Source organism: Eucalyptus grandis, chromosome 2 (genome assembly GCF_016545825.1).
Source record: "Eucalyptus grandis isolate ANBG69807.140 chromosome 2, ASM1654582v1, whole genome shotgun sequence".
NCBI lineage: Eukaryota > Viridiplantae > Streptophyta > Magnoliopsida > Myrtales > Myrtaceae > Eucalyptus > Eucalyptus grandis.
In genome coordinates this window covers 43775518-43797326 of record NC_052613.1, presented here as the reverse complement: position 1 = coordinate 43797326, position 21809 = coordinate 43775518, and the positions used below count along the sequence as shown (strand labels likewise).

Below are 21809 nucleotides of genomic sequence, written 5' to 3'. Positions count from 1 at the left end.
CACCAAATGCAAGATAGGTATTCTGAATTTTATTCTAATTATCAAACGTAGCCAAAAGGTTTATGACTCAATTGGACAAATAAAAAGTTTATAATGAAATTGGTATAAATATAATAAATTTATGACTTTTTTAATAATTTCGATCCATTCATTCAATTGACGGTGGAATTTGGATTCTACCGGCGGCGGACGATATAATAACCCCTAGGACAAATAATTATTAATTCCAAAATGCTTCTTGGCAAGCCATAGAGAAAGCATGCGCCATTTATGGATGGTCGTGCAACACAAATTCCAAACTGATGAAGCTAGCCACGTTGTTTTGTTCTCTTATGTCAGTCTTCTTTTCATCATTTCTTACTATCTCTAGGCTGCTTGGAGACACGAGTTGAGTAGGGAAATGGCAACACCAAAGGGGAACAGTAGGGTTTGGGGCCTTTCTGTATGTTATCATAGGGAAAATACTCGCTTGGAAAGTTCACAACTATATTTATCGACATGGGCGTCATCAGCTTCGCGATGCTGATTTCACACACGATAAGCAAACAACATTACAGAACCATGCAACATTATTTCAAGCCATTCTTAATCCATCATAATTACCAACAAGCGGCCTCCTTGTTGGTGTTATCAAGTATTCAGAGATCAGCTTCACGAGAGCCTGCATAAAGAAAGCCCAACTATCATCAGTACTTGAAGACGTACGCGATTTATGATCGAAAGCAAAGAGAATAATCGTCGAGATCATGCATGAGGATCAAGGTAGACGTACACACTTTTCCGGCTTCTAGGTGGGCTATGGCTGCGAAAGCTTCCTGCGAGAGGTCAATGGTGCCACGACACCCCGACGGGCAATAGTCGACAATCGTCACCACCACTGACGCGCCGGTGCATGGGTGAGGATCGCCCAGATTGGTGGCGCCGGTGCACGTTACCAAGGAGGTTCTGCCGCAAGCAGCCCCACCTTCCCAAAGTTCATCGCTCGCCGCAGCTATCATGCCGCCCGGGTTGTCGTACCCATAACACGCGGAGGCTATACAGTGAAGGAATAGAGACCAAGACCAAAAATTTAGTCGAAAAGAACAAACGAAGATCCAATTGGTAGGTTTCACGGACATCTTGAGTAGATTATTAATTCCGAAACTAAGGCTCGGTTCGTTTCACGAGAAAATGATTTTCAGGAAAACGTTTTCCTGATTTTCCAGTGTTCGTTTCACGGAAAATGAATTAGTTAAGAAAAATATTTTCCATCATCGAAAAAAACAACATTTAAAAGTGAAGAAAATATTTTTCATTTTTCAAAAATGAAAAACATTTTCCATAACTTCTTCCACCTTACTTCTTTTCACTAATACATTTTCGTTTTATTTTTATGCTTTCTTTTTTCTTTTTTTCCTTTTTTTTCTTTCTTTTCTTTTCATCTTCTTCCTTGGCCTTGGCCGATCGCCAGCCACAGCGGCGGCCAATGACCAGCCGCAAGCCAGCTCGAGCCTCGCCCTAGGCTAGCGAGGCTCCGCCTAGCCCGATCTAGGGAAACCGAGCTCGCTCGAGCCCGACGAGCTCGGGCCTTGCCGATCGGGCGAGGCAAAGCATCGCCGACCTAGGGCGGAGCTCTGGCCTCGCCAGATTCGGCGAGCTGGGCAGGGCTTGGCCGATCTTGCCCAAGCTCGCCAAAGGTTCACCGAGCTCTAGCAAGCCACGAGCTCGCCGAATCTAGCTACCGCATCTTGGTCGGCCGCCGAGCAGCCAACCCACATCAGGCCTGTGGCAACGGAGGAAGGAGGAGAAAGGAGGAAGGAAAAAAAAGAAAAAGAAAAAGAAATAAAAGATAATAAATAATAAAATTTCAATTTTTTAAAAATAAAAATAATTACAAATTCATTTTTAAAAAATAAAAATAAATAAAACTAATTTTTTGGTCAATTAAAAATATTAAAATTCAATTTTTTGAAAAAAATTTCCAAACAATTAAATTAGTTCATGAACGGTGGAAAATATTGTTCACTCAAAGTTCAAGTTTCAACCGAACACCGGAAAATAATTACATTTTCCTAGAAAATGATTTCCTGAAAATATTTTACAGAAACGCCACGTTTTCCACGAAATAGATGGAGCCTAATTTACTAGCTTACTAAAGGCACGTTTGGAAATTCTTTTGTTCTCGAGAATAATTTTTACTTAGAAATGATTTTTTTTTTTTCAGTTTCCGGAAACAATTTCTGAGTTTTAGAAGGCGCTAGGATTCTTAAATACGTTCGTTTCTTTGAATTTTTAATACTTTTATTATTTTTTTCTTTTTCCTTTTCTCGCCAAGATTTGCGAGGCCGAGGCTTATAGTGGATAGGTGAGCCTCGGCAAACTTGCCGAACCTCACACCGGCATGGCAAGGCTCCGGCCTCGGTGGCAATGGTTGCCAATAGTGGCTGGTGGAGAAAGAAGAAGAGAGAAGGAGAAAAGAAGGGAAAAAAAAAAGTTCGACTTGCTTCTAAAATTGTTCCCATAAATAAGAAGTTACTTTTTTATTTCTTAATTCTATTTCAAATTTATTCTTGAAATAAAAATTGTTTCTAAATATAAAAAACTTATCAAACGGATTTATATTCTTTTTTTTATTCCGGGGACAAAAGAATAGAATCAGTTGTTCCAAAGAATATTACCGAACAAGACATGAGCTTCATAATATGTTCAAGAGTGGTCTAACTATTAATTATTTTCATATGACATGATCACAGCTCCGTCTGTAAAAAGAAAAATTATCCACTCACAAGGTACATTCAAAGGACTCACTATACAATCTATTGGTCAGATCAATGGTTGAAATATATGTCCTCAATGCATGGTTGTGTATACCGTGCACGGACTGGACAATGGTTTGAGCACACTTACGAACATATTCAGTGTAACACGTTGCGGTCCCCGAATCAGCTAAAGTTGCCTGTGGAATGGAGCAAAAGACGAGCTAAGCTCAGGACAAAGATGTAGGAACAAGCTGCCATATCTCCTCTAGCTACTCTCACGTACTGCTTATAATGCTCGATGAGAGAGAGTTGATTGGTTAGCCAAGGAAAGAGCATGCTATTTATAGAGGGTTGTCCAGACCAATTTTATTCAAGAGATAGCAACGTAGTTGTTCTTTCTATATGTAATTTTCATTGCATTGTCGATGTTTCAATCTGCCAAAATGCGGGGTCCCTTTAGTTCAAGTGACCAACCATCCAATTATATCTAGCCAACTCATTTAATAACGAAATTCAAGAACTAAGACCTAATATCTTTGGAATTACCCTCGTGAATTATACGTGTATAATAAATCCAAGATTTTCATTATATTCAATTACTCGTGCTGGTAACGTGGAAGCGTACGAGCCTACTCGGTATATGCAGGTCCTTGGATCATCTCAAGCATCAGCACAGAGTTGCTCGAGCTGCTTCAACCATCAAAAGAACTAAAAACCAACTCTTTTAACTACCCATTTCAATTCAGCCCAAGGAACTGCATATTTTAATCTGACTTCTTCTCGAGTTTTTTTCTCTTTCGTCCGTCTAATTTCGAGGGTTTAGTCTTCAAGAGAATAGCAAATTTTCCTTCTTATTACATCCACTAAAACAAGAAACTTTGCATCTCAATATCAAACTGCACGCTGGAAAAGACCCCATTAGTGTTCATGAAAAGCAGAGTCCTTAAACCATAAAACCATCGTTCTGAAGCCCTACAATCCACAAAGCCTTAACGTCGGGAAAAGTGTTAAAAAAGTCATAAACATTTTTGCATTTTTGTCAATTTAGTCATAAACCTTTTTTTGATGCCAATTAAGTACTAAATCTTTTACGTTGTTCTAATTCAGTCATTTTGTGGCTAATTTTAGCCGGATTTTGCTAACTGAATGCTCGCTAGCTGACGTGGCCTCATCGGCGCTCACATTGACAACTTTTAATAATATTTTAATATTTTTAAATTTTTAAATTTTTAAATTTTTTAAATTTTTAAATTTTTAAATTTTTTAAATTTTTTAAATTTTTTTCTTTTTCTTTTTCCTTCTCCACCTCCTTCCTCCAGCCGATTGCCAGACCTCGGCAACCAACCAGAGGCGATGGCTAGCGAGGTCGAGGTCGACCTTGCCACCACCTCACCAAAGACCACAAGGGTGGCCTCATGTTGGGTAGCAAGGCTTGCCCTTGCCGAGATCTAGCAAGGGTCGCGCCTCACCCTTGGCCGGCGAGGCTCGCTCGCCCGACACTGCCATGGGCAAGGCTCGACCCTCGCCAAATTCGGTGAGGGCGAGCCTCACCCACCCAAAGGCGAGGCCGCCCTCGTGGCCACTAGCGAGGTGGCTGGAAAGGTCAAGGTCAACCTCACCGGCTGTCACCTCGGCTAGTCGCCGAGATCCTACAACCGGCTGGAGGAGGAAAGAGGAGAAAGAAAAAATAAAAATAAAAATTCTAAAATATTAAAATATTATTAAAAGTTATCCACGTTAATGCCGATCAGGCCACGTCAATCAGCCGGCGTCTAGTCAACAAAATCCAGCCAAAATTAACTGGAAATAACTGAATTGACACAATGTAAAAATGTTTAAGACTTAATTGGCACCAAAAAAAGATTTAGGACTAAATTGGCACAAATGCAAAAAGTTTATAACTTTTTTAACACTTTTCCCCCTTAACGTCTCTCTCCCTTAGCAACCCCAAGGAGTTGCTCAAATGACAAGTGTGTTCGTCCTCGCTCAAGTGTTCGTCCTTGCTCAAATGACAAGCGTGTTCTTTAGCAAATGTACTGCTACCAAACATCAAGGTTGATATGTAGTCACCGATCTCTCTTTGCAAGATACTTATGATTTTGTGCATACACAGACCAGATTATGATGGGCAATCACGGGGTCGAGCACCGGAAGATGGAGGTGGGCATAGCATGATGAAACAGAGTGGTTAAAGTAGTTGAATGGGAGGATCACTATGATGTGGCCCTCGGCAAATTTGCCAATGACAAAAATGTTTTATCCGATAATATGGATGACTAATGATATAGAGAATGACTCGTCCTTATTTGATAATATAGATGACCGATCCATTGTTCTTTCCTTAAGCCTATTTCGCCTTAGAGGCTCGGTTCACAACGTACAACCATTGTTACCTTCTTGGTAAATCCATGAATTGATTGCCATTTGGGAAGAATGCAACTTCTTTAACTGCTGCAGTTTTTTGTTCCGCTAATAGTTTCTCTGTTATAATGAAAACACCTATAGACCTAGCAACACTAGAAACAAAGAGCAAAGTCAAGATCTCCTCCTCCTCGTTGATCACATACCTACAAACATGTAAAACTGTCGACAGGCAAGGCAAAATCTTAGAAGGAATATGCCACTGATCTACAAGAGAAGTATCGACTAAAGTTGCAACAAACAGTGAAATCCAATAGAATCCTGTTGATTATTCAGAGAGACAGTGAGATTTTGCATCACATACATTCTGTTGAAAAGCAAAGACAAGAATCACGCGCCATTTCAACAATTTAGTTATTGCGTTTCACGTACGTACTTCCAGTGAAAGATTAAGGCACGTCCAAGATATTTTTGTACATATGCAGGATGCATCTGAAAATGAAGAAGCAACAGGCCCATAAGCGCTCGGTCTTCAGGACAAAATTAGCAGACATCCAACTCAGGCTGTTGAGGTGGTGAGTAGGAAGATGTTGACGCTTTGTGGTGTCGGATTCCCATGTCCTTCTCCACGCTATCCGAGTGTCTTTACCCTTCCCTTTCGTCCCACAGTACTCGGAGTTCAACTTCACTTGTGCAACCAGATTATTATGTGGTCACTTTCTTATAATGGAATCAGCAAGTTTTCCAACTCAAATTACCGTTAGGACTATCGCATGTGACTTAATAATGTAAAAGCTCAGTTAAGAGTTCGAATCGCAGGAGGCGGCACATATAATTAGCATGGCAGTTCTTAAAGTTATCTGTCACGCACCGTTTAATTTACCTAAGGATGTAATGCAAAGTTCCGATTTGAAGTTCAAGTGTTATTTGTATCCATAACGAGAGTAACTAGTGTCTAGTTCGGTAGGTTCAATCGCAACAACCAAGCTTCGAACTAACATATCTCTTGAGCGCAAAACATGCACGATGGGATCCGGAAGCTATCTTAACCCAACATATGCAATTCGACCTTCTCTAAGCGAACGACGGAGTTGACACTAGTTGTCGATTTCAATGTGCCTTACCAGGAAAAGACCTTTAATCTCTCCCTCCATGTGCAGAGATCGCGATCTCGTAATATATTCTGAACAGGTTTTTAGTCCACTTCCCCAGCGAGGCAAAACCTTTTTTCCTATGGTACACCACTCTTCTTGTACGGAAAAAGTCTAAACAACTCTGATATCATAATGCTCAAGCTAAGATTCCCTCACATTCATTTTCAACTCAGCCACATTCCAGTGCCTCGGGTTGCAGCCTTCTAATTAGGATTTGACAAGATCCGAGCACATGAAGTCAGCCAATTATGTCTCGACTATTCAGCATGGCAACTTCAACTCTCCGTACATTCCTCATTCATAGGAAAATTTTATACCAAATCTTTTCCCAACAGAACTTGCATCTCCCCCAAAATATTATCTCCCACCACTCTTTTGCATAGCTGAAACACCCCCTTTGATACTAAGTCACAGTTGGTTCACCTCACCGGCTTCTTAGAGTAGGTCAAAATAATTAAAAACATTGCTGGTCTTTTCATAACCTTATCTCAAACTCCGACTCGAATGCTCAAACATATGCATTGGAGAAAGCCAAAAATCATAAAAAGCGACTGTGTAGGCAATACCAGGTGAGTCAATGATTAAAACTATGCGTGAGTCAATGAGTAAACAAGATTCAAGAAGTCCGCAATAATGGCAAGTGCACCACATCTTTAATGAAGGAAAGCAAGAAAAGAGCATTTCCAGATTGTATTAAGTGGTTCAGAGATTTCTGAGAAAAAAGCATACAAGATTTTACGACGATGAAAATATACACCTTTTGGACTCCTCGCCCCTCCTTTAAGATCTATACAGACAAGCAGGGCTGGATGTTCTATGGTAGTATACAAATACTCCGATTCATTCTACTCTAGTTAAAATAATGATTTGAGTCAGGTAAGAACAATTTACCAGTGCCGGCATTTTTGAGTGGGGCCATTATCGACATGAAAAACCAACCAGCAGAATACAAAATCGCTGGTCACTTTTTTTCACTGCAACATCTGAGTTGTGACATCCATGAATTCACCAGACACTTGGAAGTTTTCAAGTCCTAGACGGGTTTGGTCCTAAAGAATTTGGCAACCGCCTGGTAAAGATTCTCTTCGTCAAAGGGCTTTGAGACGTACCCGTCCATCCCGCATTTAAGGCATTCGTCATAAGTCGCGTGAATCACGTCTGCCGTCATTGCCAATATTGGCATGTGCCACTCACACCCTTTTACGATTTGAACTGCAGATTCACTTTTCATTTGCTTGTTCACCTGGCTCTCCATCAGCCTAATCTGTCGTGTTGCCTCAAATCTGCATATAGAAGGAAAAGAAATGAGAATACTGACTCCATCCAGAAGTAGAGAAAGAAAACAAATGGGAAAAATGATATTAAAGCAATTGATCAGCACAAAGCTCAGTTTACAGAGATATGGTAATAAATCCCTCCCGAAGAGCAGCTTCCATCTCCTGCTTCTCAGAGAGAGAGAGAGAGAGAGATCATTCTTACTTAAGAACCGTGCATGGTTAATGCGATAAGATCATAAGTTGGCAAATATGACAACTGGACTAGGTCTCAGATGATTCTGATTAAGCTCCCATAAGGATTGACACATTACTAGCCAACAGATGCTCTTTTGCTTTTGCATCTCCAAGGAACTAACTAGAGGATATCAGATGTTGAAATTGAATTGATTGTCCCCAATAAAATGACCTAGTGCTGAAAATATTTGCTGCCTCAAAATAACTAGTGAACAAACAAGCTTGGTTTCCCTAGCTTGCCCATGAGAATACTTGATTGTTCAGGTAAACACATTCTAGCATATAAAAAGCTAGTTTCAACAAATCAAAGTAAATATAACTCCATAAGTACCAACGTCACTATTATATGCATTATATAGAGAAAACACACGCCGATGTCTTCAAAATCTCATCACAAACCATTTAGTCCGATGAGGCTCCAACACCATGACAAGCTGAACTCTCGAATGACAATGTCATATGCGAACCCCATGACCTCAACTATTAAAAGGCCACCGTTTATGAGTAAAACCAATATGAGGTGTAATTGTGATGCCCAAAATCTCAAACGCTGGAGATTCACATCAAAAAATGTCATGACATGACAACTGAAAAAAATGGAAGGTCTTCAACAGTATTTGATAGCAAAAGAACAAATAACACGAATTGTTCCAACATTTTATCACTTTCAATAGTGTCAAAAGGGTTGCATAACTCCCTTAAGAAACTTGTAAGCACTGAAATGCATGATTATTTAAGGAACTTAAACTTAGGTCACTCTCTTTTAAAGTACTTCCCACATTTTCAAGAGTTCAACTATGTTCTCTAACAGTGCTTGTGCACAAAAGGGAGGCCAAAATAAGTTCTATTGCTTAGTCCTCCGTGTACTTCCTACCATTGCATTGTCTATGCAATTTACTTAACTGATAAGTTCAAAACATGTTTCTCAATGTCCATGATTTTACCTCATCTGGAAATAATGAAAGCAGGAGAACCATAGCTATTTCTCTCTCAGCAGGAGAAACCAATTAATGCTCTAATGCTTCAACAAGTCCTTCATTTCACAAGTTGAAGGACAAAACTGCGAGCACGGGGATTAATGCATAATTATTGACAAACACTGGATTGAGAGCATCCTATCACATTTGGACAACAGACAGAGTGAGTAGAGCATACCCATCCATTTCAGGCATTTGGATATCCATGAAACAAGCATCAAAGTCATGTGGCAGTTGAAGCAACTCTAATGCAGCTTTTCCACTCTCTGCACACTCTACATTGGCCCCAAATTTCTTGAGTGCGCCTTCTGCAACTCTTCGATTAACCTTGTTGTCATCGACCACCAATATCTTCTTGCCATAGAGAAGGCTCCGCAGGGCGCTAGATCCATTTCGCATGTTCATATCCTTCTGCAATTGCTTCTTCCTTCCGATGCCCAGAACCTGTTGCAGACATGCAGCAAGCATGCTTGCTCTCACTGGTTTCATAATGACAGTATCGGCAAAACCAGAAGCTTTCGCCTTCTCTAGTTCAGAAGCACTGATTTTGCTTGCGAGGAGGATTTTCGGAAGCTGAATTAAATTGCCATTCTGTTTCCAGTCTGCCACCGTTAAACTTATCCAGCTGTCAATGCTGGACATCCACATATCTTTCTCAACTAGAATTATGTCTGGGTGCCGATATCTGTCACATAGGGGGAAAAAGCAATCAGAAGCTGCATTTGCCTCAAAACTCAGCTCATTTTGGGCTGGACATGTCAGCTAATTTACTTTCTTCTGCTAGAAACATGTATTTTCAGCCCACTAAGTACATCAACAGACATTGATCAGCCAGCTGGTTGTCTCTTTCTGTTTATTGACAACTACTATGAACCACATGCAACAATTGAGTAAAAAGGAGCTGTTCTTTTTAAAGAACATTCAGGCACTTTGATGAGGTATGACCTAAGCTACATTACTGAAGGAAAACCAGAAGACAGAAACGAAGGAAAAATCTGCAACTTAAGATTTTCCCTCAAAACATACATTACAATTGATGCAACAGAAGAAACAGATAATTTGTTAAGTTTAAATGAGATCCATCTAGAAGCTACCAATAAGTCAGTGCAGCAACATTAGTAGTGTGTTTGTCAAGATTCAAACTCTTCATTGACATGATTCAAGAAACATTTGAGCATAAAGACCTTATAAACTTTGTATTGATAGCAAATACACCTTCAAAGTTTGCAGTTATATCTCTCATGCCAGGGTTTTCTTCTCCATTATAAGCACAAAAATGAGAATGTTGGAAAAATGACCAGAGTTCATAGAAATTATGTGCAAGAAGTGGAACATACCCAGCAGTCAGAGAACCATTTTTCCCGCCCGTAGCTGTTATAGCATTGATGCTACTTGCAACTTCAACGTTAATGCCAAGTCTATTCAAATGGTATCTAGTTACGGCAGCTCTGACTGGCTTACCATCAACCACTATTGCTTTCAATCCTTTAAAACCAGAAGGAAGATCTTCAAAAGTCCTTTTCACATTAGCAAACACAAGCCTTTTGCATCTTCCAAACACAGCCGTAAAGGAGAATGTGCTCCCAATCTGAGGCCGGCTTATGAAGTTTATGTGTCCACCCATCAGCTCAACCAGACACTTGCTAATACTCAAGCCAATCCCAGTTCCACCATAAGTTCTAGAAGTTGAGCTATCTGCCTGCATGAAGGGCATAAATACACGATCCTGGGCCCGCAATGGAATGCCGATGCCGGTATCTTCAACACTGACCATTACCGTGACATTTTCAGAAGCTTCGTTACTAGTCATATTGGAATCAACGGAATTGAACTGGTCTTCAGCTACCAAAAGGTTAAAGGTATCCCAACTGTTCCTCTCATCGGCTACTTCGCATCCACTCAATGTTTCCAACTGTGACCCATCAGAAATCAGTATATCTTCCTCTGGTCGTCCATTTAGGCAAGTTTTAGCGTGTGCATTAGTTGCACCCTTTACTTGGTCAGCCAGATGGACTTTCACAAATATATGTCCCTTCTCGGTGAACTGTCAAGTGTTCAATAGTGAGTACTTTAATGAAATGAAACAAAATGAGAGCTGCAAACATCTTGGCAATCTCTTGTTCACTAGACTTGAGGAAGAAAATAAAGAACAAGAACAAGAACAAGAAGTATGATTTGGTTTTTTTATTGCTTGAATACAGGGAACAGAAATTGCACTTACTTTAACAGAGTTTCCAACAAGGTTAGTAATTAAAAGACTCATTTGCAATTAGATCATCATAAGTCTCAGATATATGCGCAACACTAGTAGACACCCAAATAACGCTATTACTCGGATAGATGAAACTTATTCCAATACACAGATTTCAAGTAGGTAATTTTTACACAAGCTGAACAATATGATTTGGTTTTTTTATTGCTTGAATACAGAGAACAGAAATTGCACTTACTTTAACAGAGTTTCCAACAAGGTTAGTAATTATCTGTCTGAATCTTCCCGGATCCCCCATGACAATTTCCGGCACTTTGTCAGCAACAAAGACAGCAAGCTTCACTTCCAAAATGGGTTTTAATGCACATGCCGTAGATCATCGAAGAGGATAGTAGTTGAAAGTTGCACGCAGAAAGAGAAGCAGAGGAGGCATTTCCAGACAGAAGAACAGAAAGCACATCAGTTCCATAATGAAAAATGTGGACATCAAATTATAACTTCGACTACCATAATTAAGAAATCGAGCATACTGTAAAAAATAAAAAATCCAAAGAATCTTCGGAGTTCAGACAATACAGAAACCATTTCTTTTGCACTTAAAAATTATTGGCATGAGCATTCTTGCACTATGTTCAGACCTACCTCAATACCTTTGTGTCTGGACTCCTCAGAGAATAGGGAGAGAACATCATCAAGAATGGATCGAATGTCGAATGGGACTGTCTCTAGCTCTAACTTGCCCGCTTCAATTTTAGCACGGTCAAGTACCTCATTTATCAGTGCTATTAATGCTTTTCCACAGATTTGAGCAGTTTGTGCATAGTCTCTTTGAGTAGAACTCAATTCTGTGTCAAGAAGCAGAGCAAGCATTCCTGAAAATAGAACAACGCCCAAGATGGTGATGCTGACCAAAAAGTCATAAGAGGAAATAAAAGAAAAATAAATCTCCCAAAAGGATACACAACGTACCAAGGATGCCATTCATTGGAGTTCTAATCTCATGAGAAACAGTGGCAAGAAACTGCAATCAGCAACTCATCAATACAAAATTGCTCTCAAATATGTGCACTTAACTGCAGAGAAAGAATAACGGGAAATACCTGAGATTTGGCAACATCAGCAGCTTCTGCTCGAACCTTCAGTTCCTGCATCTCATGAAAATCATCTTCGACTTTGACAATGTGAGTTGCTGCACCATACAAAATATACCCTACTAATAAGCCTATCACAAAGACAAAAAATGCAGTAGTGAGGGCTGTCCATGATGGTGGTGCCTTCTGATGATATCTGCTTAGCAAAAAAGAAAAGGAAAGGGCAGCATCAGATCCTTGGAAATTATCCAATCAGAAAGAAGTCTCCATGGATGAACCCACTAACCTACAAATCATCTGATGCTTCCTAAACGGATCACCAAAGTCGAGCTTGCTCTCATGTAGAAGGGATGTATCACACTCTTGATATTGGTGACCATACATGATAAGTGGTTCGAAGAGTTTGTCACATCATATACATTGACCAAGATTGCCTGATTTCCATCAAGCTGCCCAAGTAGATTCTCCACGAGAGATTCAACATCAAATGCTCCTCCAAGATATCTGCATAAATTGAAATTAGTCATGACTTCAGCACATCCATGCTTGCAAACTTGATATCAAGAATATTGAGTTCAAAATACATAATGTACAGGGGGAAAGCAACTTTGCTTCTGTGTAAGTACATATGAAATCATCACTAGCTACTATTCCCTCCTTACAACTTATGTACTCTATATATAGATTTGTTGGTACTTAGTTCTAATTTATCCTTCTTCATTATTCTTGGCTTAATCTCTAACCTACCAGCTTCCTAAACAGTCACATTATGTACATCATACAACAGACTTCATGTTTGCATTAGTTATAGAAAGAAGCTGATGAACAACATTAGAGAAGCTGATGGTAAAGAGACATGGTAGGCCCAGGAAATCCTGTCACAATCATTAAAGAATATTGGTACAGAAGAAAGCTTGTGGCTTATATGCATGGACCAAGATTACTGCACTGCAACATTAAATACACCCGAGAATTTAGCAGCAACTAATAAGGGCCACCATGAAGTTTTATGTTCATAGAAATTTCTACTGTGTCATCAGAAAAGATTTAATTTTAAAAGTTCTCTTCATGAAACAAAGTGACGAAACAAGTAAATTTCAGAAGCAAGATCAGGGGGATCATGGAAGTTAAGGGTTCATTTACAAAAGAGGCGAGGGGGGATGACTGGTGTAGACAGCAGGCAAAAATTGAAATTTTTGTGAGACAAGGAGAGGCAAAAAAATTCTTTCATTTCTTTTCCCATTTTTATTACAATATCCTTTACATACAGAGCCCCAGGGCATGATGTAAGGGGTGAACTCAAAAGAAATGAAATAGCAACAGTATAAAGCATCCAAACTCCATGTTTACCCAATGCAATCGTCCCTCCTCTTGTGTCATCACCTAATTTTAGACCCCCCACACGAAACCTCCCCCAAATACACACGTAGAGAATGGTCGAGATTGATTAGTTGCTTTCAAGTGAGAATCTGTGCCAGCTAGATATTGCAATGAAGTATAGTTCCATTTGCAAACTACAAATACAAGACAACGAAAAATTTTCAGCTTCAATTGTTCAGAAAATGAGGCTTCAAAAACTTCATTTTTTTCCCAAGGCAACATCAGTTCCTTTTTCCTTTGTCAAAAAAGAATAGACATCTCGAATTAGGCATGCAGCATAAGGGGCTCACCCTACAGTTGCCTCAATGCGCTCTTCCACAGTTGGATTTGGCGGGAGTTTTGACTTGTACACGGGAAACGTCAATACAACCCCCAAATGGTGGGAGCCCAACAACCTGAATGGGCTTGTCAGAACAGCCTTTCCAGTTGCCCTCGCCCTTAGAATATTTTCTCTGTCCTCCTACAAGTAAAATGCATGTTGTTTCACTTCCATAAATCAATGGCGAATTACTTACAGGATCTCAAGCTCAGCGCGTGCATTGATGGGAAAAGAAAAGCCGCACAATCTGCCTTTACCTCTCCTGACATCATGTCAAGTGATTCAATGTAGGATACGGTTTCTTGAGAGAAAATGACGGGCGCATATTCATCTCTAACAGGAGAAGGCTGCTTCTCCATTGTCTTAATTGTCCATCCATGTTGCTCTTCGAATTTCTCCCTCTCTGAATTAGTCACTCTTTCCGCATACGCCACACCGCTCAGTAGAGGGCGCTCAAAAGCGGTTCTTGCTGTGTACTCGGCAAATGTTTCCTTCAAGATGCCAATTTCGATCCAAAATATTCAGTAAGAAGTAACCCCATTGTGTCTTTTAATAAAACATAAACAGAAATGCTCCCATCTTTTCACTTGACTAAATCAGTTCAACTCCATCTGAAAATTGAACATGTCGGATAATCTCTAGAAAGGAACGGACTGTAACAAGTAAATGTGGGACCCATGATAATTTTCCTCTCATTTCCCCAGTGCTCCTCAATTAGAAGAACCAAAAAATTGCTCCCTGGCCAACATAACGGAGAGCCAGAAGCCGAGACATTCCAAAAATCCTCCTTTCACATGAAGAAACGCAAGGTGAAAGAGAAAAACAAAAGGTGACGGGGGCTAAAAAGGAGAAACAAAAGATCTTCCGTTTCACATTTCCTAGATATCCTTCGATTAGAAGAGTGCAAGGACGAACCTGATCGATGGCAGATGGGTTCTTGTAGTAATGGAAAGTTGAGACGAGAATGGCCAAGGCATGAACATGATTAACACTGACACTGAACTGGTCCTTCAACATCCTTGCCCTCTGATCGCACATGCTAACCAGCACCTCCTTCCTCCTCACCTTGATGTCAGCGTCCATTTTTCTGTAGATCGACATGCTCAAGAATGCCATCCCCACCACCGAAAGGACCAAGATTTTGGGAATCCAAGCCCTGTTCGACTGAATGAATGTGTACCCTCTTTTGGTTCCCACTTGCTCATTCAACTTCACGGCCACCAAATGGTGGCTCTGTTGCATTTTCACCCCCATCCTTTCACTGCCTCTGTGTAAAGCTTTGTGTCAGATTCTGCTTCTCCTCTGTTGAGCTTTTCCTTCTTCTTGCTGTTCCTCTTCTTTTCCTCCTTGTTTTCCAGATACCCACTTCATGCTATAGCTCAGAAAAGCTCAGGACTTGTTTACGCAGCTGAATTACAAAAGTAATGATGATTTTCGGGGAGCACTCTTTTCCGGACAAAAAGAGTAAAGATGAACCCAAAGGAAATTATTTTGCAGACAGCATTCAAAGAAAGAACAGAAAGCGAAAAGGGGCAACGAATGAAAAGGGAAAACAAGTAAAAAAAGGTGTAGATAAAATCTGTTTCTCAAGGCTAGCGCGCGCGCACTCTAGACTCTACAAACACACACATACACACGCACACTCGCACATTCTCTCTCTCTCTAGAAACCCAATGGTAGTAGAGCTTTCTAAAGAGAGGAAAGCAAGAAGAATTCAAAAAAAGACGAGCTTGTCTCGAGTCACATAGAGACGAGCATGGCTCTCAAAAGATGGAGAGAGAGCTCAAACTCCAAGACAAAGCTCCCCCTCCCCCTCTCTCCCTCCCTCCCTCTCTCTCTCTCTCTCTCTCTCCTCTTATCTAAAAATGAGAACTCGCCACTGTTCCAATCTTTGAACGGAATAAAAAATACCCACGAAGAGAGAGAAAGCACCAATCATGTCCTGTCCCTCTCTCTCTCTCTCGTGTAGCTCGAAGGCGTGAAGTTTGGCAAGACAGCAGGAGGAAAGAAGAGCACGTTCACTGATTTTCTGGCTCTTGTTTATTCCAACCGAGGCCCCGTGAAAAGATTGACCTCCCAACACAGCACACAGCGAAGCAAACCAACAGGAGCGAAAGGCCAGGAGGAGGGAAGTGGGGGAGTGAGGAGGAGGAGACACGGTGTTCAAGAAAGAGAAGAGTCGCGTGCGTGCGTGTGCGTGCGCTGCTGCTGCTGCTGGTGTTGTTGTTGTTGTTGGAAGAAGAGGAAAAGAATAAAGAAAGCAAAACAAGAACGGGGTCCGTTCAAAGCGTGGGATGGATTAAGGAGTAGGAGGAGATGATGGTGCATTGAATTGGGTGAGTGGAAAAGAGCTTTCTTTTTGCTTCTTCCGGGTTCGTCTCGATCCAAGGGAGGAGATTGGTTTAATGGAGAAGAAGGGACGATGAGAGGAAGAAGGAAAGAGAAGAGAGAGACTGATGAGAGAGACGATCTCTCTCTGTTTTTCTTTTTCTTTTTCTTTTTCTTTTTTTTTTTTATTTCTATTTATTTTTTTATTTATTTAATTGCTGGCCTTGCTTTAAAAAGCAAACTGAATCGAATTTTGTGGATTTTTGCAGATACGCTCTTGTCTCCCCCCGCCCCCGCCCCCTCTCAGGGTCTGCCTCATTATAAATAAATAAAAAAAAAAAGGGGCGGAGGGAAAAAAAAAAAAACTATTTGTGTTTTTTTTCTCTCTCTCCCAGATGGACCCTTTACCCCTTTCGTCTTTCTTTTGTTAAAAAACGAAAAAAAAGGAGCTTCTCTTGACCATAACATCTATCGAGAAATCAATTTCCTTTGTGACTCACCGTATCTCGATACATCTTTTCTTGATTTTTAAACAGTGTTTCAAACGAAAAAATTGTATTAAGAAATCGATCCATTTCGTCTATTGAACCCAAAACTCGCCCCGAAATATATAATATCTAAAACAAATCCCATCGCCTTGGTTAAATCTCCGTAACTCCAATTCATTTTTCTTTTCTCTTTCATTTTTGTTTGTCCCTTAGGAGGACAAATTTGAGTAAAACACCCCCCGATTTTCAAGTGAGACGAATAACGGTTAGAGCAGGATAGTAGAGTAACTAAATGGTGAGAAGTACGGTGCAAAAACAAACGGAAATATGAAGCAACTGGGAAACGTCCAACTCATCCCTTAATCGAGCAAAATGAAAGTTAAGTTTCCAACATAAATTCTCATTCCCCAAAAGCAATGGTTCGCTAAAAAAGAAAAATCACGGCATCTTCAATTGGGTTATCGTGGAGAGTTGAGAGTCATGAACAACTTGAAAGAATTGAATACTTCAAAGCGGATATCAAATAATTCATGTCCTTGAAAAGTTTACCTAATGTGTCAGCATTCATCAAGTTGGAAATAGATTGGCTACCACCATAAAGTTAGAACCTACCTTATTTAAGCTAACATTCACTGAGTATAAATAAACAGTTCCGATACAGGTTGGAACCTATAACTTATATTGTCTTAGTAGATTCCCTGTTTTGGGAATTTGGAATTATTATGCAAATCCTAAAATCAAAACAAAAGCCATCATGTCGGTCCAATAGTAACGAAAGCTACTTTGGATTAGTGCTCACCCCGAATGTGTATAAAATGCCACTTGTGTGCTAAAGTAAACAATAAGTGAAACGAATTAAGAGAGATAAAATAAGTATGTTGAAAACTTAAATATTAAAAAGAAATCACTATGACACTTTTATTTTTGAATGATGATACTCTCTTCTTCTTTTTTGGGAACGGGAGAGTAATCTAGCGACTGCACTTGATATTGTTAAGCTCGAAGTGATCAAATATGCTGTATATGTAATTCCTAAGTTCAATTAAACTCGAATTGTCGACATAATTTGTTAATTTTCCATAATTGGAACCATTACAGATCATGTAAATAGGAGCACTAACAATTCGTGAATGCCGCATGCTTTCCTAATATTGGCACCAGCCATCAAGGACGACAAGCGTTCGGGCAATGGCCTTATCAATCTTTCAAGGCATTACAGCTTAAAAACGCGTTTTCTCAATCACACGTATTATAGTACCTCGCAATGTAATCACGGTTATAATAAACAAACACTACATGTCCATTTTTTAACTCCATATTCAACACCTATTAAAATCAAGCGTGTTTGATGATCATGGCAAGTTTTGACTTAAAAAGGATGAGGAAAGGACCAAAAAAATGCCTAAACTTTTACGCGAAGACTACTTCCCAAGACCCTTGTTTTCGAAAATACTAGTTTGTAACCTCCAAAACAAAACATCCTACTCCAAAACACCAAATTGCTGTCTCTGCAGATCCCTAAACTGTCGAGCTCTACTACAAACTCTAGCCTACATCACCCATAAACTCCCGCATCTTCTCAACCTCACACCATCGTTCGCCACTGTCATCAACACCCTGCCCCATCACGGCCTCGAGCATAAAGGTCGCTACTTATAGTACGTTTAGTAATAATTTTGTTCATTTAAACGATTTATGCTTATAAATGGTTTTTTCTAATTCTATTCTCTGGATAAGTTTATAAGCATTCGAATGTGTTTGATAATCGCACAAAAATTTTTATTAATAGAAGGATTATATTTTGTAAAACTCTTGAATTTTTTTGTAACATATTTTTTTTTTAAATTTAATAATTTTATGAGATTTTTCTTCTTTTTACTCCTTATGTTATTTTTCCTCCTCTAACCAGTTGCTAACTCTTGTCTAGCTAGCTGTCAGCCATCGCCAAGGCCTAGCGACCGACAAGAGGAGAAAAAAGAATAAAAGAAAAAAAATTGAAATTGTTCCAAGATACAAATAAAACAATTTTCTATTCCCAAAAATGAAAGAATAAAAATAACCTAAAAGCTTAAAACTAAAACCATCTCCACAAACGGTTCATTTTTTGAAAAAGATAAAAGGCTACTTTAATTAATGCGGTACTCTCTAGCAAAAATAAATAAACATGGTACTATTATTTCAACGTCACAAGCTCCTAACGACTAACATGACACAAATAGTTACAAATTACATCGAAATCGACTTTAACCTTACACTATAGGCGCAAGTCGACATAGAAAGTTCAATAAAAAAATCTTAAATGGCAGTTCTCTTTGATATTAAGTTATAAATTCTAACTCAAAAACTAAAATAAAAAAAGTGGAGAAATATCACACCAATATAAAGAGTATATAAGATGCATCGTCAAGTAACATAAGATAATATTTTAATGTAAAAATAAAATGTAAAAATAAATACATATTTTTATGATCATTGTACAGTTATATCAATTGCAATTTGGACGCTAAATTGTTCTCTGAAAATCCTGCTTTTTTGTCTCACCGTGTTCTGTTCCCTCCTCCCACTTTGTCTCTCTCTTCCCAATTATTGAATTCGAGCTGATTTGTCGATGCAGATTTTTTTTCCAAATATTCGGTCGGACCAAATTTGTGCTTTTGTCGTATTGCATGGCCTTGAATTGTCAAAAAAGAAAAACAGAAAAAGGTTTCATTTTTGGCCCCTGGAATTTCCATGCAGCCCCTGGTCGTGTTGAACACTCTCGATGTCATACATCAATCGTTTCATGTACCGCACGGACTTGCCAAGCGTTGTGTATTTATGCCCTTATTTTTGACAATATGAAGTATGCCCTAGCAATTTCACTTTTTTCTGTAGTAATTCTTCTTAGGATTCTTTTTTCTTTTGTAAACTCAGAAAACTAAAAGTTTAAATAGAAAATTACTAGCCAAGATAAGTATAATAAGTTGTCGAAGAAAAAGAAAGTACTGTTCACGAAAATGCTAATATAGGTTATTTTTACCCATCAATAGAGCTAAAATTACTTCTAATTATAATTGCTAAATGATATTACATGGTATGAATTTGAATATGATATCGCTCTACTTGTTTTGTGAATTATGAATGATTCTGAAAATATTATTTCAAAAATGATTGTTTGTATTATTTATAAAAATGAATGAATGAAAAATATTTTTATTATTCGTGAAAATATGTAAATATAAATTGTCCACCATAATAAATTTCTAAAACATTTGCTTTTTTGGTACTATTCTTTTTTGACCTCTACCTATCACTCTAAATCATGCATGTCCATGGCCACCACTTCTCCCTGGCTAGCTTACAGCCTTACACCGCCGTGACTAGTCGATGTCTAGTTTTCGACTTAGCCCATCATATTTAGAAATATAGCCTTTTGACTTTTTCATGTTCGTTTTCTTTTCCGCCATTGTACTAAAGCCTAAGAACTTATTCATTTGCTGAAAAAAATGAAAAGTCGCGCAAACCTCTCGAAATATTGTCCCAATTTCCCAGAAGTTAAAAAAAAAAAATCATATGCGAGTCTCTTCAATGATAGTTGCATAATTTCAAACGCTTCATAACTGAAAAAGTCAATGTGCACGAGCTTGCAAGACTAAAAAGTAAGTAAAGAGTAAGGAGTAAAATCAATTCAGGCACAACCTAGACTGGTGGATGATGGCTAATCTCCAACTAGCCCACCATAGGTTGTCCGAGAATTGGCCAGTTAAATATAAAAAAGATTTTCTATTTTTGAAGTGCTACTTGCACGTTAGTAATAAGAAATATCAGTACATAAATCGATAAGTTCATTAGAAAATCTAGGTTCAACCAATCTGTCAGGGACCCATCCACACGATCATTTACTGCAGGCCGTGGACCAGTTGACTATTATTCTTAAATTTTGCATTCGATTTCCCCAGGTCAATACGCTAAGCAGAGTAACTTCGGATCATCATCATATGTAATCTAGCGACGAGCTTTACTAGGTAACATGATTTTCATGTGGCCATTACAGATGATGCTTCGCTCCGACTATTAAGGAATCATCTTCCGGAGGCGGGTGTGACATGTTGACAATGTTGGCAAGTAATTGTCAAACTGTTGGGAACAAAATCGTCAAATTGAAATCTAATTACCCGAGAGAGAGAGAGAGAGAGAGGCTGCTTTAATAAATATCGCAATCGGAGATCTCTGCGAAAGGGACATCGCGATGAATGCGTGGATCTCATTCTCACGCGAACTGACACAATCCACCACCCTCAATCAACCAAATTTCCGAAATGCCTCTCCCCTCTCCCGGGGGCCGGCGCTCTGATTTTTCACTTGACTTTCACACGTGGAACTGGAGGGATGATCGGTTTCCATTTCTCAAAAATTGGAACACAGGATCAATTAGTCCCACGATCGGGAAACTGAACTACATCATCGATTCAGTCTAATTCAATGAAATCAATCACTTAACTTTTTCTATTACCTTTTCCTAATTACTTGAAATCAAATTGAAATAGTTTTACATTTTATTAATTTTAAAAAATAAAAATATTTTATCGATCTAATCCAATTTTTTTTTGGAATTGAGAATCGAACTGTTCGAGACATCAACTCTATTTTTAAGAATTGGAAATTGGATCAATACTATCGGGAACCGGATCACACCGACCGATCTAGCCCGATCAGAGCGATTCTCTATTCGAGTGATCCGTTTTACACGTCTTTAATTAATAGGGTTGAATTCTTAGATCTAGAACCTTAGTCAAAATTGAATTGAAAAGGCTTTTTGGGTTTCATTAAATGCCCCCTCTTTCCCTCAATTACTGGTGGGGGTCCTACGATTTCCCCAACCGGATTACCGACCGCGTCGTCAAGAGGTCGACTCGTTTCCGAGAATGGCGGGTCGGTCTGTTCGTTCGCTGGTGGACTGGTTTCCTTACCCCCTCCTCTGATTTCGCTCGAATAGGAGTTCGAGGTTTTTGTGTAATTCTCTATCCGTAGATGATTAGCGATGTAAGACGAGATTAGACCCGAAATCTTGGAAATCCTTCTGGGAAAGGTCGCTTTGACCCGAAGATTCTTCTTGAACAGGGGTTTTGGACAAGACCCGGACACCAGCAAATGTCAATGAGTCTTGACCCATGATTCAATTAAGCCCGGCCACGACAACCTTCCGTACCTTAGTTTTTCTCCCCGTCACGCAATGCTTCACCCCCAACAAGATCCATCGGGTGGCTCTCA

At 39.4% G+C, this 21809-nt stretch overlaps 2 protein-coding genes across 2 annotated transcripts; both read right to left on the bottom strand.

The window, feature by feature from the left end:
* Positions 1 to 574: 574 nt before the first annotated feature.
* Positions 575 to 6253, bottom strand: LOC104435406 (EG45-like domain containing protein). Its single transcript, XM_039307121.1, has 4 exons — positions 6224 to 6253; positions 2887 to 2959; positions 777 to 1033; positions 575 to 661 (listed from the first exon to the last, which is right to left on the bottom strand). The coding sequence occupies exons 1-4, from the start codon at positions 6251 to 6253 to the stop codon at positions 575 to 577; spliced, it is 447 nt and encodes a 148-aa protein (XP_039163055.1).
* Positions 6254 to 6887: 634 nt separating this feature from the next.
* On the bottom strand, positions 6888 to 16184 carry LOC104433019 (histidine kinase 4). The gene is given in 12 exon segments (XM_010045635.3): positions 6888 to 7536; positions 8920 to 9426; positions 10079 to 10785; positions 11192 to 11290; positions 11596 to 11825; positions 11923 to 11974; positions 12054 to 12240; positions 12331 to 12439; positions 12442 to 12548; positions 13715 to 13884; positions 14001 to 14234; positions 14659 to 16184. Coding segments are annotated over 12 exon segments (2991 nt in total). The 5' UTR covers positions 14998 to 16184; the 3' UTR covers positions 6888 to 7286.
* Between the last annotated feature and the right edge of the window lie 5625 nt (positions 16185 to 21809).

What these genes read in the sequence shown, in the direction of transcription:
- LOC104435406 (XM_039307121.1), bottom strand. Translation starts at nt 6,253, where the DNA reads ATGGAGGGAGAGATTAAAGGTCTTTTCCTG. An exon ending in AGATTAAAGGTCTTTTCCTG is followed by an intron (nt 2,960 to 6,223) that starts GTAAGGCACATT and finishes TCCTGAGCTTAG; the next exon opens with CTCGTCTTTTGCTCCATTCC. An exon ending in CCCACCTAGAAGCCGGAAAA is followed by an intron (nt 662 to 776) that starts GTGTGTACGTCT and finishes TTCTTTATGCAG; the next exon opens with GCTCTCGTGAAGCTGATCTC.